This window comes from Argiope bruennichi, chromosome 1 (assembly GCF_947563725.1).
Source record: "Argiope bruennichi chromosome 1, qqArgBrue1.1, whole genome shotgun sequence".
Taxonomy (NCBI): Eukaryota; Metazoa; Arthropoda; class Arachnida; order Araneae; family Araneidae; genus Argiope; species Argiope bruennichi.
This window is the reverse complement of record NC_079151.1, coordinates 122554238-122571438: the sequence shown is the minus strand read 5'-3', so window position 1 is coordinate 122571438 and position 17201 is coordinate 122554238. Positions and strand designations below refer to the sequence as shown.

The window sequence follows — 17201 nt, the reverse complement described above, 5'->3', positions numbered from 1 at the left end:
ATAATAATAATCAAGATTTTGGTAGCTATATTAAAAATTAAAATATTTTCGAATTATTACTTATATGTATTTCTTTTTAGGGTTGTTTTACCCAATGGGTCTTTACTCTTTAAGAGAATTATACATAGCAGAACTGAAAGACCTGATGAAGGTCTGTACCAGTGTGTAGTAAGCTTAGATGGTACTGGAACAATTATTAGTAGAGAAGCAAAATTACAGATTGCATGTAAGTTCAGATGTTTGTTATTGTTAAGTATAAAAAAAGTCAAATGAAATGTAAATACAGCTTTTTTTATATATCCGAAGTATGCACTTTGAATGGAACAAAGCTTTGAAGGCTAATAAAATGCTTAACCTTTATAGCCACACAGGTTTAAAAAGGCAAGTTTCAGGGCTTTTATCCAAGATCATGTGTTTTGTAATAAACGTTACCACATTTTGCATAATATTTTTATGCCACTTCAAACTTTTGATGATAATTTTGAAATAGAGTTTTGATGTTTTTTATGTTTTGTTTATCTGAAAATTCACACTTGAACCATGCTTTTTGGTTGCTTATTTCGATTTTAAAAATTACATTAAAAATGACAGTATTCTTTTTTTAAAAATTTAATACTTTCTGACATTTATATCTGTATCATGATATAAAAAAAGATATATCAGTATTTATTTTGTGTTTTAAGTGGAAGTCTGTTTAAATAAAACCATTAAAATGATATGTGAAATTTTATTTTTGAATTTCTCTTTATTTTATAATTTTTATACTGATGTCATTACCTCTTTCTATTTTGATGAAATAATTAATAAAATTTCAAATATAAAAGATCCGTACATGTATTCTTTTCTACAAAAATGCAGAATGATAAGTAATTTATGCTTATAGAAAAATGTCTGTAATGTATATTCAATTCTGTTGCAGCATTGCCGCCATTTGATCAAGCACCTGAAGATATTGCAGTTTTTGTAGATCAAACAGTTTATTTTCCTTGTTCTGCACATGCAGTACCACCTGCCAACATTACCTGGTTGAAAAACCAGCAGCCAATACATTTAGATGAAACTCGCATGACCATTTTGCCTAGTGGTGCTCTAGAATTAGACTCGGTTATACCTTCTGATGAAGGTACCTACCAGTGTGTGGCAGTTAATTCTGAGAAGTTGAAAGAAAGCAGTGCTGGAACACTGTTTGTGAACAAAGATTATGGTATGTATATGCCAAGAATCAACTAGATAGTAATTCATTGATTTACTCATTTTATATATTAAGGTAAACATTTCTCTACAAATACAAGCAGAGAATGTTAGTACTTTCATATCATCAAAAAGAAAAGATCACCAAATCAAATTCTATAATTGTAAAAAATATAATTGTAAAGCACATGTGTAATTTAGATATTAAAGTAGCAAGTCTTAGTATTCAGTTATCTTAGCCCATAAATACCTATTAAAACATTCGACAGTTTATACATGTCATTTTTATGGCACAGTGGCCACATTCCATTATTTCTTTTGATTTTTTTTAACAAATTAATAAATATTCTCAAATTCCTGAACAGTTTTCAACTGGCAAATATTATCCAGATATTGAAGTCAATGTGTCATCATATTAAGATTTATATAGTATTTTTCCCTTCTATTTACTTTTGCGTAAATGCAAAAAAGATGAAAGCAATAATAATTTTTTTTTTTATTTTACTGTATTTTAATTTTGAAAATTCATTTATTCTGTATCTCTTAATAAGATTTTTTAAAAATGATTTTATACAAATTTCTTAATTATTTTTCTTAACATTTTGTAGGAATGAAATTTTGTTTCACATTTACCTTATTTCTTGGAGTTTTTAATGTAATTTATAAGAATTTTATTGAAATATATGCCTTTAATATATTTATTATTAATGAGTTAAATATATGTCTATTTAACCAGACAATACAACACGTTGCTAAGATTATAATTCTGTAAATTGTTACAGAGAAAATATATATATATATACACTTTTAATTCATTTGAAATGCTAGTCTTATAAACTGAATTATTGAAAATATGATCATAAGTTAAAAAAAATATCCTTTCAGAAACCATAGAATTAATATTATTTTTTTCTGAGTATTAGATGTACATAAAGAATAATAAGAACTTTCTTTCATTATTAATGAAATAGTAGAATGAATAATGTCTTTATTTAAAAAAAAAGTGTTATTTTGTGTAATTTTATACTATTAACATTCTTTTCTCATATTTCTTATAAATTATTTGCAGTAAACACATTATTAACTGCTTAAATTGCTATAGTTTGTTTACTGGTTTCATAAAATCATATGCTATTGATTTCTCATAAATAGTTTGAAATGAATATAAAAGTTAATTGTAGTCCCTGTAGCTTTGGTTTTTTTTTTCTTCTATACATTATTTATTTAATTCATACTTTATGCATGTTCCCCCCCTTTTTTTTGCATTTTTGGAGGGTTTTCCCCCCTTTTTTGGTTAATTACATCCCTAATATTATAATATTAGCTAATTAAGTGGCATTTGGTTGGACTATTTGAAGTGTTTTTTCTGTGTATTTTTATAGATTATCTAGACCTATGCCTTGTATGTACAAGTAACTCATTGAAGAATTTAATGTTTTCTTTAGATGCATCAAAAGTAGAATCACCCCATTTTATTGCCACTCCACCAAAGAATGCTGTAGTTCTGAAAAACTCCAATTTAACATTAGATTGTGCAGCTAATGGAAATCCTAAGCCCAGAATTACTTGGTTGAAAGATGGATCTACAATTGATTTAGCGTAAGTTTAAACATTTTTATAGAATTAAGTTTCTACAATTTTTATTTATAAGATTCTGTATAAAAGTAGCATTTGATTATGAAAATGTTGTTCAAAAAATAAAATTATATCAACAGTACAGAAAGCTTTGTAATACTTTGTACAATCAGTTTGTATAATAGTATAATAAGTTATTTATAATAACATTTTTAATATAATTACAATATATTGATTGCTTTGTAATTCCATCTAATATTGTTATTGTAATATGAATATTAATAATCTGCACACAAAGTATGATTTTGTGAAAAAAAAAATTTTACTGTCCCTGTGTGAAATGTTTTTATTTATCTCTTTTATATTCGAATTTAAGTAATATTTATTAATACTAATATAAGTAATATTTGATATCAGTAATGCCTTTTCTCTCTTTATATACAGAAATATAAAATTCATAAACATAGGAAACTTATATTCCTACAAATAAATTCTTATTCATGTGTTGATTTATATTAGTATGAAACTGATAATATAAATAAAAGCACTTGCTGATTTTTACCAGAACAAGTATTTATAAAATGAAATTGCTAATAAAGAAATATTAGAATTGAATATGAAAAATGTCCAATTTCTTTTTAATTAACTGTATTCAGATTTTGAATATGTACTATGGTATCTCTAATATTTCTTTCAAGTAATTCATGTTTTACAAAATGTCAATAGCTATTTGCTGAAAGGCATCCCCTGGTGAAGGTTATCAAGTGCAATCAATAAATTAAATAATAATATAAAGACAACATTGTCATCCGATAAGTAATCAAAAACAATTTTGTTGTAAATTAAAATTGAGGGGAATTTGTAAAAAACTTTGCTTCTAATATGTCATTTAAGTTACAGATGTTTCTAAACTATTTATGAGAATTATTTAATTGCATTAAGGTGTTTCATTTTAGTCAATAATATGCTAATTTGTAACAAAATATTTGCTATATTGATTAGTGTATTGATTGCAGCATTTATTCTTTATTTTAATGATGATTGATGATCCTCGTAAAAAGTTCAGCTTAGGTAATGTATGTTGATAATGTTATAAATTATATTTCATTAGGAATTTCTTCATGGTAGTATTTTAAATAAATGAGAATTAAGAAGTAAAAAACATGTTAAAATTTTTTTTTTTAGAAATTAAAGTATTTAAAGTATAAAATACAAATTTTGGCCACCAAGTCAGTTTGCAGTTTAGCAACATTTTGTTATAAAAAAAAAAATTGAAATTCATTGGTAATTTTATATATTAATTAAAGTCTATTTTTATTATTTATTCCTATGCTAAACAAATATTATTTATCACATTTTCGAATTTGTTATTAACATGTCTCAGGAAAATGTAGAAAATTATTTTTAGTATTTTTGAGAATTGTTAAAACTGTTTAGGATGCATTCTCCTGTAATGTACATTTCATATCAATCATGTATAAAGCTAGCCAGTCACTCGAATTCAGTATTTGTTTAATATTTATTTTAGTGATTTGGATAGCAGATTTAGAATAGTTGGGTCTGGCAGTTTGTCAATTGAAAATATAAAAGAGGAGGATGGTGGAACTTACATGTGTCGAGCTGTAAATAGTGAAGATTCGGTTGATGCCATTAGCACTGTTGACATCATTGGTATGTTTTCCTGTTCTCTTTTTTTAAATAATGAGTTACATTTTTTTAATAATATGCTGTGCATATTTTTTATATATCTGAATTGTTTAGTTTTTAAATGTAGTAATAAAAATTAATTATTTAAATTTAGTAATGGCTTTAAAAAAAAATTCAATACAAGATAAATGAGAAAAAAAAGTTTTTTAAATGAAGTCCTCAAGATTGATTTTACTTTCAAAATTTATTTCTTTATTTTAATCGAACTGTACAAAGAAATACAATTGTTTCGATTCCACTTGCTCAATCTTCTTAAGGGTTCTTTAAAAATTATGTTGTTATCATGTTTAGTGTAGATGAGGAATGAAATCATGTATTGTTTACTAGTGAGCCTATGCTTAGCCTGCAATATTTTTAAATTTGCTTCGATATCAAGAAACGGCAAGAGGTGGAATGATCCTTTGTTCATGAATGGTCCCATTTCCACCAAAATTATTTTATCATTGGCTCATAAAAAAAGTTGGTGTTTTAATCTGTTTATTTTTTATGGAAATTTAATTACAAATATATACACAAATTCTTGGAATTTCTTCTAAGTGTATGCAAGGTTGCTGTATTCCCTGTTATCTTGCTGATTTATGATGAAACTATCTTGCATTGAGCACTTCCCGTGTAAATCTAATATCATCACTCAAATGAATTTACTTGAACTGAACAGAGCATGTGCAAGTTGCCTTAAATAAAACTATACTGCAGCTTGCGAAATAACTTCAAGCATTTCACATATTTCATGAGATAAAAATGTACTTTCAAAAGTGCAACTTCCATTTCATTTTCATCATGGCTATATTATTTGCCACTTTGTCCCTTCTTAAGTGATACTGTTGGTTCAAAATTGATCACTTATAGAAACTGAATTAATGCAACATTGCATACCTGAATTCTGACATACTTTCATAGTGCTACATGTTAGTACCCAAATTTTATCTGAACCGAAGTCTAATTGCACAATAATTTATGTATAATTACGCTACTGATATTAGATGGAAACTATTATTCCATTTTTTTGACAAGAATGCATTAAGTGATTCATAAATTTTTGTCACAAGAATAAATGTTAAATTGCAAATGAAATCCCATTCAAGGGTACTGTAGGCAAAGGAAAAATTAATTCACCATAGAGTAAAGATGTATGAAATGGTCCTGACATGCTTGGCCAGCATTACAAAGCCAAATGCAGACACATTTGATATAAAAAATTGTTTTTTTTTTCAATTTATAAAACATTTAAATTGCTTAGAAAGAAAAAAAAAAAGGTTTTAATAATATTACTAACTTACATTTTAAGTATCAATAATCCATTAAAATATCTAAAAATATATTTAATGTTATTGATAAATATTTATTACAATTCAGTATTTATTATGAGGAATGAAAGTCTGACAAACAGCTTCATTTGATAGACAAATCTCACATTGTATGCCCTTAAACTATTGTCGGATCATAAGACCAGCTCTGATGAAATCATAGATCTTTATATAAAAATCGTATAGTGGATAGAATTTCAAAAATTCTATACCACTATATATTTAATTATTTCTACTAATTGAAAAATATCACTTTCTTTCTCCCATCTTATTTTTTTTTAACTTCCTAATGTTTTATTATTATACAGCCATATTCTTTTATTAATATTATTTCATTTTTCAGTACCACCATATTTTGTCATCCGGCCTGTAAACCAGTATGCACGTGAGAAAGATGACATAACTTTTGAATGTGATGTGTATGGAAACCCTGTGCCAATTCTTCGTTGGTATAAAAATGGTGATATTATTGTACATAGTGAATACTTTCAAATTGTGAGTGGAAAGAATTTAAGAATTTTAGGTGCTGTGAAATCTGATTCTGGTATTTATCAGTGTTTTGCAACAAATTCTGCTGGAAGTATACAAGCCTCTGCTGAACTCGAAGTGCTTGATGCAGGTATGGATTTGTTCTCATTTTCTTATGATGTATTTTAAATTAATTTCATAATTAAAATTTAAATTCCATTTCAGAAATTTGTACCCTTTTTTAATGTTATATGATGCGGTTAATTTTTTTTTTTTATAATAGAAAATATGAACAGTGAATCTTGGTGACTGTAATCTCAGTTTTGTGATAGTTGATTATTTTTAATTTAAAGAACTATTATACTACATTTCCAAAAATTTGCTTTTCCTTTAAAATGTTAATTTCTGATAAAAAAAATTTCACTAGAAAATTCTCATACTTTGTTTTAATAAACTTGAATGATTATGGACGATTATGAAAGATAGTTATTGTGAACAGTTATGGAAAATAGCTATTCCTTATTATATCTAGTTTTGTTGTACTGATTAATTCGTGATTATATAATCTGTTATATCTAGTAAATTTCTGTTAACTGAAGCAAAGTTAAATTTTTAATCAGTTGGTCTCCTTTGCATTATTTTTTGTAGCAATTGTAAACCACCCCCTTAAAAATGCAATTTAATACAGGGCAGTGAAGAATAAATGAAATTCAAATTTTGTTTCATATTATGTTTTGTTGCAAGTTCAATCTAGACATTGTAAATTATATTATACAGGTTACGCAGAAATTGATGTGGATTATTCTAATAAATCGTCACTCACACACACACATGCAAGAAATAAAAAAATCTTCATCATTTATGTGTAATAGATATGAAAAAAAATTCTTGTCTTTGCAAAAAACAAATTCTTAAATTGTTTTGATTTTATATTTGGTTATCAATTATTAAATTTCATTAGCATATATTCATAAGATAATCATTAAAGAACTTTACACTGGAAGACATAATTTATATAGCATCAACATATATCATCTTATTCTAACAGTAGATATGTTACTGCAGTTTAGTTTATGACAGGCTCCTAACAGACCATATTTTTCTGTTTTGTTTACAGAGCAGGATCTGAAAAAAAATTAGAAAAATTAATGAATTTATATAGAAATATGCTTTTATATTATAAGCTTGTAAAAATGAGATAGAAAAGCTGCATCCTTACAAGAAAATTACTAACTGACCTAAACCCTTTAGCCATAAGATTTGTGAATTTATAAAGAGTTGTTCATCTTTCACGTTTTGTAATACAAAATAAAGTACAAATAATTTTTTTAAAAGCATATAGATCTTAAAAAAAATTGATTTTTTTGTAAAATGTATCTTTTTTTAGTAATTTTATATAATCATTTGTTTTTATTACTTGAAACTATTAAAACTAAGTGGAAGTAATAATTATCTGTTGAAGAAACTGCCCTATATAGTAGTAGAAAAGATATCAAAGAAAATTCGTAATTTTCACCATTGACTTGACCAACATTGTTCAAACACTATAGTGAGTTCAGTTTGATCAAGTTAAACATTGGCCAATTTCAGCCCACATTCTGTTTGATTGCTCTCATATTGTTTAAATAAGTTATTAGGACAGTGGAATGAAATACATGCAGTGGAATACATTTTGTTGCTTGGTCTCTTAAGCAGTGTGTGCATTTGACATAATGATTTTTTTTTTTTTTTTGAAAATCTGGATACTGAAAGTAATTTTCAAAATAAAAATTTTAAACCCTAAAATTATTGACTCTTTTTTGCCCAATCTCCTTTAATTTTCTTTAAATTTTCAATTATAGAGTTTTGAAAAACTGAAAGTGCTTAATATGCATGCATTATTTATTTAAATCAGATTTAAGTCGGATTTATCTCCAGTTATGAAACTTAGCATGCAGAATGTTATTAACCTGTGAATTTTTAATGCAAGGATTCTTAGTAATTATTAATATTTGAGCTAAAATCTGATTCTTTAATCTTATGCTTCCCATATGACATGAATTTTTGTATTAATTGTAGTTGTACTAATTTTATGATAGTTCATGGCTTTTTATTTTTGTGATGATTTACATTATGATATTTTTAACATGTAATAATCATACAGATAATAATTTTTCATTTGTTTCTTTTCCTTTCTTGCTTTCTTTTAACTTTTTTTTTACAATTTTATCAAATATAATAACCATGTAACTAATTGCACTTTTAATTATTCTTTATTCTAAATTTTCCTATGCTTTGCAACTTTTTCCGGCATTTCGCAATTTTAACTTTTGTACTAATGCAAATGTTAACCGTATTCAAATAATACTAAGATTCTCCTGAGCCAACTACTTCTGCTCCTTTCACTCCACTTTCCTTTCCAAATATACCAGGTCAGTTGCAGTATCATAAGGAAGCTCCATCTGCACCAGAAAATGTGACTGCTATCATTGTAAATACTCGATTCATCACTTTATCCTGGGAGCAGCCTCGTCAAAGAAATGGAAACATATTATATTATGTTGTATATTACAAAGAGGCTAATTCTACAAGGTCAGTTCTTTAAGATTTTAACTTATAATTCATTAATTTTAACAAATGTGTATGTTTTTTTATTTTGTTTATCTACCATTGCTTTCATGACAGAAAATTTAAAATGACAGAAAATGCTTTGTAAATGTTCACTTGTTTGAATTTTTAATTTTATTTATTGTAATTTGTACAGAGAAAACTAATCTGTATTAATATATTATAGTATACAGAGTATGTATACTAATAATATATATTAATAATGTATACTAATGTGTACAGAGAAAATAACACTATATGCAGCGAAAAACAGAGGACCGCTGGGGAAAAATTTTTGTGGACAGGAGAGGACTGCGAAAGGGTTAAAGCATTCTCAAAAACTCCTAATTTTATTTATTATCATTATACAAATGAAGTCTAAAAGTTTTTTTGGCCACAATTGATATGAAAGTAACAAAGGTAAGGCCACTGATATCTCCTAAGTGGCTGGACTGGAAATTCCCATATATTTTCAAAATAAATAATTTTTTTTAAATTTTCATTATTTCAAAGATTAAATAATATGAAAAAAAGCACAGTTTATTTACCTTAAAATTTCATTTCTCAGGACAAATTTTGTTATGTCAAAATAATTTTATCACATTGGGTGTTATCTTGCCCATCTGGAGAAGTGATCAATGCTAGATGCTAAATCAATTAAGGGTGACATTATGGCTTCTGAAATGAAACAGAACATCATTAATAGAACATGCTGGCTTGGAAGGAGGGTAGAATGTAAAGAACCAGTAGAACTGTTGCTTTGTCTTTCCAACCATCTTAGGTTTACTTGAAGTGAATGTAATGAAACTCGCTGTTGTTCAAGTGTCGTTTTTCTTTCTTTTTTAAAACTGATATCTGGATATCATGAATTCTGAAATGAAACTCTGTCAAAGTTATTTATAAACAGTGTAAATAAATATATTTATTCTAAATCTACTAAACTATGCATACTTCACAGTTTGAAAATTTGCTTTTAGTTTATTACATTTATATATGATAGGATGTAAATATGATTAACAGTTATAGGAGCAGTTATATATCTTCTACTCATTTTAATCCTTTTCTTATATGATATTCTGCTATTTTATTAGAGTGAATTATAATAGATATCTTATTTGTAATGTTTGTGCCGTACAAACAAACATTTAAATCAACCACTAAAATTTTCACAAATTTTAATCTGAATATTATAAATAGTTTTTTCATTTTAGACTTAAGGTACTGTAGAGTTTCAATTGTCTGAATTAATTGGGATCAAACCCATTTCAGATAATTGATGAAAAAAAAAAAAAAAGGTTATTTCTCAAGGAGAATATATATATCTAATATTTTTAATTAACTTATTTTCCAAAAGTAATTTCCTAATCATTTCAGCTTTGACTTTAACTTCTGAAATGCATCGACTGTTATTTTCCCACAGAACAAAAAGACTGAAAAATTCGAAAATTCTTCCTTCTTTCTTTTAATTTATGTAATTCAGAAATTCTTTTCTGAAATTATATAAATTAAAAATGTTTTTTTATGATTTTTTTTTTCTTTTCCTTCTGCTTTCCCAGTTGGTTCTTTGTATTACCCCCATCATGGTTTTAACAAAAATCTTAAGAGGTGAAAATTGAACTATTTTATTAAATCATAAATAATAATAATAATAAAAATCTATGCCTGCTTCTTCAAAGGAAATTTATATATAGGGAGAGAGAGATAAACTAACTTTGCTCATTGTATATTAATTAAAAAACTTAAACATTTCATTTTGCATATTGGATTACAATTGTATATTACATACTGTACTAAAATATAGTCATGCTAAGTCCGAATAATTGTTTTGGTATTTTTATTTGGAAAGGTTTTGTTTGCAGATTTTTTTTCAAAGTCATAAGATTGTTTCAAAATCATTTCAAATTTTGATTTCTAAAATTTGAAGGAAGAATTTTGTAATAAATGAAAACAGAAGCTAATTAAAACAAAAAATGCTAGTCTTTTGTGTTAAAATATTTTTTTAATATATTTTTTTTGTTTTTTTTTTCCTATTTCTTAAAACTGGAAATATTGTTTTCATTCAATTGAAGCAGTTGTTAAAAAAATGATATTATTTCCCTTCTATTTTTTGCAGAGAACGTTTTCATAATATTACACGTCCACATTTGGAAGACACTAACATTCAAGGATTACAACCTGATACAGGTTATGTTTTTCGGGTTGTTGCTTATAATCAGCATGGACCTGGAAGGCTGTCTAAAGAGCTTTTTGTTCGCACATTTCCAGATGGTAAGCTTTTTTATCGTTCTCACTATTGCAAATTCAATATATTAATTTTGGTCATGATTGATGAGGCTTTTATTAATCTTATAAAATAAACTCATGTTTATTTATTTACTTTTTTTTCACAGTTAATGTGCCAAGTTCTCCAAATTCCTTAATGGTAATACCACGCAATTCTACATCAGTTCTCGTTAAATGGAGTCCCCCAGAAGATGTAAAAGAGCCCATTCAATATTACAAGCTTCATTACATGGAAGTTGGTTCATCTGAAGAGCGCTCCGTCAATACTACAATTACCAGCTACGAGCTACATGGCTTGAAAAAATTTACAGAATATACCTTTTGGGTTACAGCTTTTAATAAGAATGGACCTGGTATTAACACGAAAGAAATCACTCTTCAAACTTTTTCTGATAGTAAGAACATTTTACTTATTTATATTTTCAAATATTTTTTTTCTGTTTTGTATTTAGATTGCATATAATGTTATGCAGTATTAAGATGAATAATTCTTGAAGAAAAATGAAATGCATAAATTTCATTTTTAATTCATTACCCATCATTGTGATGTTTAATCATCTTTGAGGCATTACCAGTTACAGAGTTAGTTTTGAAGATATATTCTGGCTTTTATTCCAATTATTCATCTCTCAACTTCCTTTGATAACCATTTGAGTCATCAGGATAAAATATTCCGTAAAACCCCCATTAGAATTTTTAATTTTTTGTTTGATCTTAGAACTTTCCAACCAAAATGTTTTTAAATTTCAAATTTTAATAGACATGTGACTTATACTATTTTAGTAACCCTTCACCTTTTTGTTCTTTGTGTTGTATGTCATCTATTTTTTTTTTTTTTCGTCATCACACAAAAGAAATTTGAATTTGAAATGTTATATATATATAATATAAAGAAAGAAAGAAAGTAGAATAATTTAGGATTGAAATTTTGCATGTACTGTAGCATATGCTTCATTATAATGTTATATGTCAGAAGTTATGTTACATTCATAAAAAATTTCTGATTCAATAAAAAGTGTAGTGTATACTACAATAAGAAAATAATTTTTAAATTAAAGAGAGTGTTTTTATCAGTCTAATTATATTGCAGGAATAAGTAGATATGTTTAAAAAAATTTCATCTTTGCTTGCTTTAGTTCATTAAAAATGTGCTTTAAACAGTATCTTACTCATTACTGAAAATTTTATTTCAGCAGTGAAATATATTGTTGCAAAATACACTTAAAATATTTTTAACTTTATACAAATATTATAAAGCAAATAAATTGATATGTTTGAAAAGATAATTTTTCAATTTGAGATAGGCATTAAGAATATTTATGCTATTTATTTTTGGAAGTTATAGTGAGAAAACATCAAAATTTATCTTCATTTTATTTAATAATAATGTGCCCTGTTGAGCACTAAAATATCCACATTCATTTTAATTCTTTGTATAAATTGCAATCTCTACAGCCTAGAATTCCTACAAAAACTTTTATCACCAAAAAAAAAAAAAAAAATGCTGTAGTGATCTAAACAAGTTATAATTTGACAATATTGTGAAAAGGGAATTTCTTACTGAAAAACTTAAATTTTCTGTTGAATATGCTGTGCTTATTCGTACTGTATTTCTTGACTGATGCAGGTTGTTTGACTGTTAAGATATACTTCAAGTTATCAAACATTTAACGCTGTATGTCTGTAATAATAATTTCTAATTATTCTCCGTAGAATATATTCTCCTTATGCAACGATAAATTAAGCAAAATCCCCCTTCTTCCAATATTTCTTACCTTTGGTGTTGTAATAAATTTCTCTGTTGGGCTCAACTGAATCTTTTTTTTTTTTTAATATAAAAAATGTTGCTAAGGTTCTACTTTTTGTTACCAAGCATCATCCACCACCAGGATTATTTTTTTTTCACTTGAGTTATGTTTAATTTAGTTATTTAAATTTTGTGGCACAAGAGCCATATCTGTCTATGCTGCACTATCATTTGAGTTATGAAATGTAAAACAATACTTGATACATTAAGATTTTGAACTGATCCAAATTAATTTAGGAGCCATAAGCAACAAGGCAAGCAAAATTTATTCGTCTCAAATGTCCCACCTGCCGCTGATTTTGCACAATGAAGTCATTTGGGTGTTTCCCTTTTAGTTAGTTATTCATATACATGAGTCTTAGGATTTCCTTCATTTTGCTATTGTCAAGTAATTTTAGCTTCCTTTACCTAAGTTCTTTTTGAAGATTGTTTTTTTTTTTTTTTTTTTTCATCTTTTAAAACAATGATTTGAATCGATATTCACACATGCAGAAAAAACAAAAGAAAAATCTGATTTTCTTCTGCTGCATTTTTGTGAAGCAAAAATATATTAACACAATGGATATGCATTCTGTCATAGCATATAATGTGTCAATTAAGGGAGGGGGAAGGAACCCCAAAATAAAAAAAGGAAAATAAGTAAACTTAAAATTATATATAAAAAATTATTGAATCAATTTATTGGAATTTTATGGATTTAATACGGGGTAAAATAAAATCTTGTACCATGTATAGTTAAAAAAAATTATTTATTAGCTGTACAGTATTTGTTTCTGCTTGCATTGTATTTTTGTGGAAGATGAAATTATAATCATGTCTTTCTTTTATGTGTGTGTATATATATATATATATATAGTTTTAAATGTTTATTTAAGATTCAAAACAGCTTATATTCAAAATTAATTTTATAGAAAAAAGTGTGAAACTTAAATATTTGAGTTGTATAAGAAGATTATTCTTTAATTTTGTGATTTCCCATCCACAATGTTTTAAGGCTAACTTTTTACCTTGAATTGTAAATTTCACTGAGTGATATCAAATATAGCCTATTATGAAGAGAAAAATCTTTATTTTATGCAGCATCAAATTATTTATGTGAAAGTTTTGATTTGACTACCCATTTTTTGAATTTTTAATTAAATTTGCGTACAGAACCAAAAATATTTGTAACACAGAATCATAATCTTTAACTTTTCATGTTAATTTTCCAAGTATATGTTATGTTTTTCAAGCCGACCTTTATTTTCAGAACCAAGTGCTACTCCTCAAAATGTGTCCTTAGAACCTGCTAGCTCATCTGTAAGTTGCTTAATTTTAAACTCTATATTATAAATGTAACTGAATATTTTCTCTGAATTAAATTAATTTTTCATATATTTTTCTTCATTGAATTTCTTCAAATATATCATTATATATATTATTTTGAAAAGTTGTTACTGCATCTCTGTAAATTTGAAGTAAAAAAAATTAATTTAAATTTAAAATTCATACTCATGCTTCCAACAAAACTAGCAGTTTTAAAATCAAAGATACTGTTTATAATTTGCAAATTAAATTGTTTTTATGATTTTCATTTGCATTTCATTAATTATTTCAGAGTATAATAATTCGTTGGGAACCTCCTCCAAAAGAATTCCAAAATGGAATTATAACCGGTTATAAAATCCGAGTAAAAAAGAAAAATGGAAATGGTGAAACATATACTACTGATGGAAGTAGACGTTTGTATGCTCTAGTTGGTAAGTTTTGAATATTGGAATCTTTTGCAGAATAGATAAACTACAATGCCAATCTAATTGTTATTAACTAGAATTTTAATCAAATGATTTACCACAAATATTTCATTAGTATATCTTAAATTTAGGAGGCTTATTAAAAGAGTTTTTCTCTTCTCATTTTCCAAGACTGTCTACTCTGTTTATTGTACATATTTATATTTTTGATAGATCCTCTATGGTATTGAAACTTTTTATTAAATATGAGTTTTTAATTACATACACCATTCTTCTAAAGATTATAATATTGAAGTGCCTTTAGAAATGCTTAAAATATGTCTGTTAAAAATTTGACACATCAGTTTAGCTGAATAATGAAACTGCAAGTATGCAGCAATATTTTTCAAGGAATTATGTGACAATGATGCATTCAATACAAGTAAGTTTTGCAATTTTAAGATTTAGTTGAATTTGTTAGCCTTTCAAAAATATAATGCTGGAGATATTAAGGTTATAACACAGCATTAATGTGCACAATATTAAAATTACTTTGTATCACAGTTCATTTTGCTGATAAATTTTAATCACTAGATTTCAGTTTCACATGTTTTCTAATATATATCATGTAATTTTTTATATATTCCCGTGTTAACATGCAAGTAAGATAATTTGATTGAATTTATTGGAAGTTAAATGTATATTGTTTGGAGGAGGAAAAATCTCAAGTGAGTTTTTAGATGAACTATCCAATTTGTGGGGAAAGAAGAGTTTGAAATTTCAATCTTTAATTTTAAATGATTGAAAATATCTTCAAATTAGATGAATAATTGTCACATTATAATGAACATCTTGTGTATTAAAAGTTTTTTGATATCTATCTCCCCTTAGAAATTACAAATTAATAACCCTACTTGTGGGTAAAAATATTGCAATATATATTTAATTTTCTTGTTTTTAGTTCTCTGAAGTACATTAGCCTTGTGATAGAATCTCGATTTTAAGACTTTGCATCATTTTAAATTTTAACTGTGCAGAAAGAAATTTAGTATATTCTTAATAAATTCCAAAAATAAAAAGAAAAGTAACATTTGTACCATACCATACCCCTTGTGCCTTAATAAATATCCCAATAGAAGAAATTTTAGGAAAGTTAACTTTTAAATCTACTTGTAAGAGTATTTAGGTTTACATTCTGTAAATTAATGGAATATTCAGATTTTTCATTTTTTGCAATGTATAATTTAATCATTTTATTTGTTATTATGTGTAAATTTTATATAAAATTCTTCATTAAAATGCCTGTTTACATAAAAAATATCAGTTTTTTAATACATGTTTCAAGTATAGATACTGTAGATAAAACATACATATTCTTACATATTTTAATTTATTTTTTTAGATTTAGAAAAAGGTGCACAGTATATGGTCAAAATTGCTGCATTGACTGTTAATGGTACTGGACCTTTTACAGAGTGGAAAACTGTAGAAACATATACTAATGATTTAGTTGGTAAGTTTAAAGTTGCACTTCATTATAAACTTTTCCAGTTCTTAATTTTTTATTATTATTATTTATAGTTTATTATTATTATTTTGAAAAGTAACTTTTTTTTTCTTAAATGTAATCAGAGTGCATACAATATAGACAACGCTTTGCTTAAACAAATGAATGACAACAACGAAAAATTAGTTATGGAAATAGAATGAAGTGGTCATGCAGAGTCATCTGATTGATTATAATCCTTTATTGGAAGTTAGGATTTTTATCTGAAAAATCCTAACTTTAAAAAGTTGCAGTACAGTAGTAAAAAAATGCCAACTGTAACTGGTTTAGTAAAAATAATCCTCTATTCTAATAATTAAATTGAATGTGAATTTTGTGCACTTCATACATTATTTTTGCATTTCAAGTGAAATTTTTTGCTTTAATGCTATTGGTACTGACACTGTGTCTAAATATATATTTTTTAGTTTGATACAGTAAGAGACATGTTGTAATTAATATATATTTTTGTTAGAGAGCTCAGTTCCAGACATGCCAAGTGCTCTCCGTGCCAGACCATCGGCTAATGCAATTTTTGTGAGTTGGGGTCCACCTAGAGATCAAACTACTGTTGTGAGAGGATATAAAATTGGCTGGGGTATTGGTTTAGCTGATGTCTATACTAAAGTTTTGGATGGAAAACAACGCCATTATACTATTAATGATCTCCGTAAGTCTTTGTTCTGTAGCATTCTATTTTATTTTTCCTTTTTTGTAACATTCTTTTCATTTTTCTTTCATTGAATTTTTGCTTTAATATAGAATCATCTAGTGAGTATGTAATCAGTTTAAGAGCTTTCAATGAAGTTGGTGATGGCAGGCCAGTCTATGAAACTGTTAAAACCCAAGCAGAATCAAGTAAGTTTTTAATTATAATTTTGATTTTTTTAGTACTTAGAAGTAATTTTTTTAATATTTATGAGTAATAAGAGAAAGACACCTCAAGCAATGTATGTATTTGTATACCCAATATGATTCTAATATGTTGAAAAGTAATTGATATATTATATTAAAATAGA

General features: G+C 26.1%; 1 protein-coding gene across 5 annotated transcripts in view; it reads left to right on the top strand.

Annotated features, from left to right (window-relative positions):
- LOC129976401 (neogenin-like) overlaps nucleotides 1–17201 on the top strand; it is a 60973-nt gene that overhangs the window by 20656 nt on the left and 23116 nt on the right. For 4 of the 5 annotated variants that reach the window (XM_056089977.1, XM_056089954.1, XM_056089963.1 and 1 more), the window contains exons 3-15: nucleotides 81–226; nucleotides 920–1204; nucleotides 2637–2790; nucleotides 4295–4437; nucleotides 6124–6399; nucleotides 8600–8819; nucleotides 10948–11102; nucleotides 11225–11512; nucleotides 14174–14223; nucleotides 14522–14663; nucleotides 16039–16149; nucleotides 16658–16852; nucleotides 16945–17040. In XM_056089977.1, the coding sequence (XP_055945952.1) occupies nucleotides 81–226; nucleotides 920–1204; nucleotides 2637–2790; nucleotides 4295–4437; nucleotides 6124–6399; nucleotides 8600–8819; nucleotides 10948–11102; nucleotides 11225–11512; nucleotides 14174–14223; nucleotides 14522–14663; nucleotides 16039–16149; nucleotides 16658–16852; nucleotides 16945–17040 (2261 nt within the window). The remainder of the gene's footprint in view (nucleotides 1–80; nucleotides 227–919; nucleotides 1205–2636; nucleotides 2791–4294; nucleotides 4438–6123; nucleotides 6400–8599; nucleotides 8820–10947; nucleotides 11103–11224; nucleotides 11513–14173; nucleotides 14224–14521; nucleotides 14664–16038; nucleotides 16150–16657; nucleotides 16853–16944; nucleotides 17041–17201) is intronic. The other variant, XM_056089970.1, reaches the window with a different exon arrangement.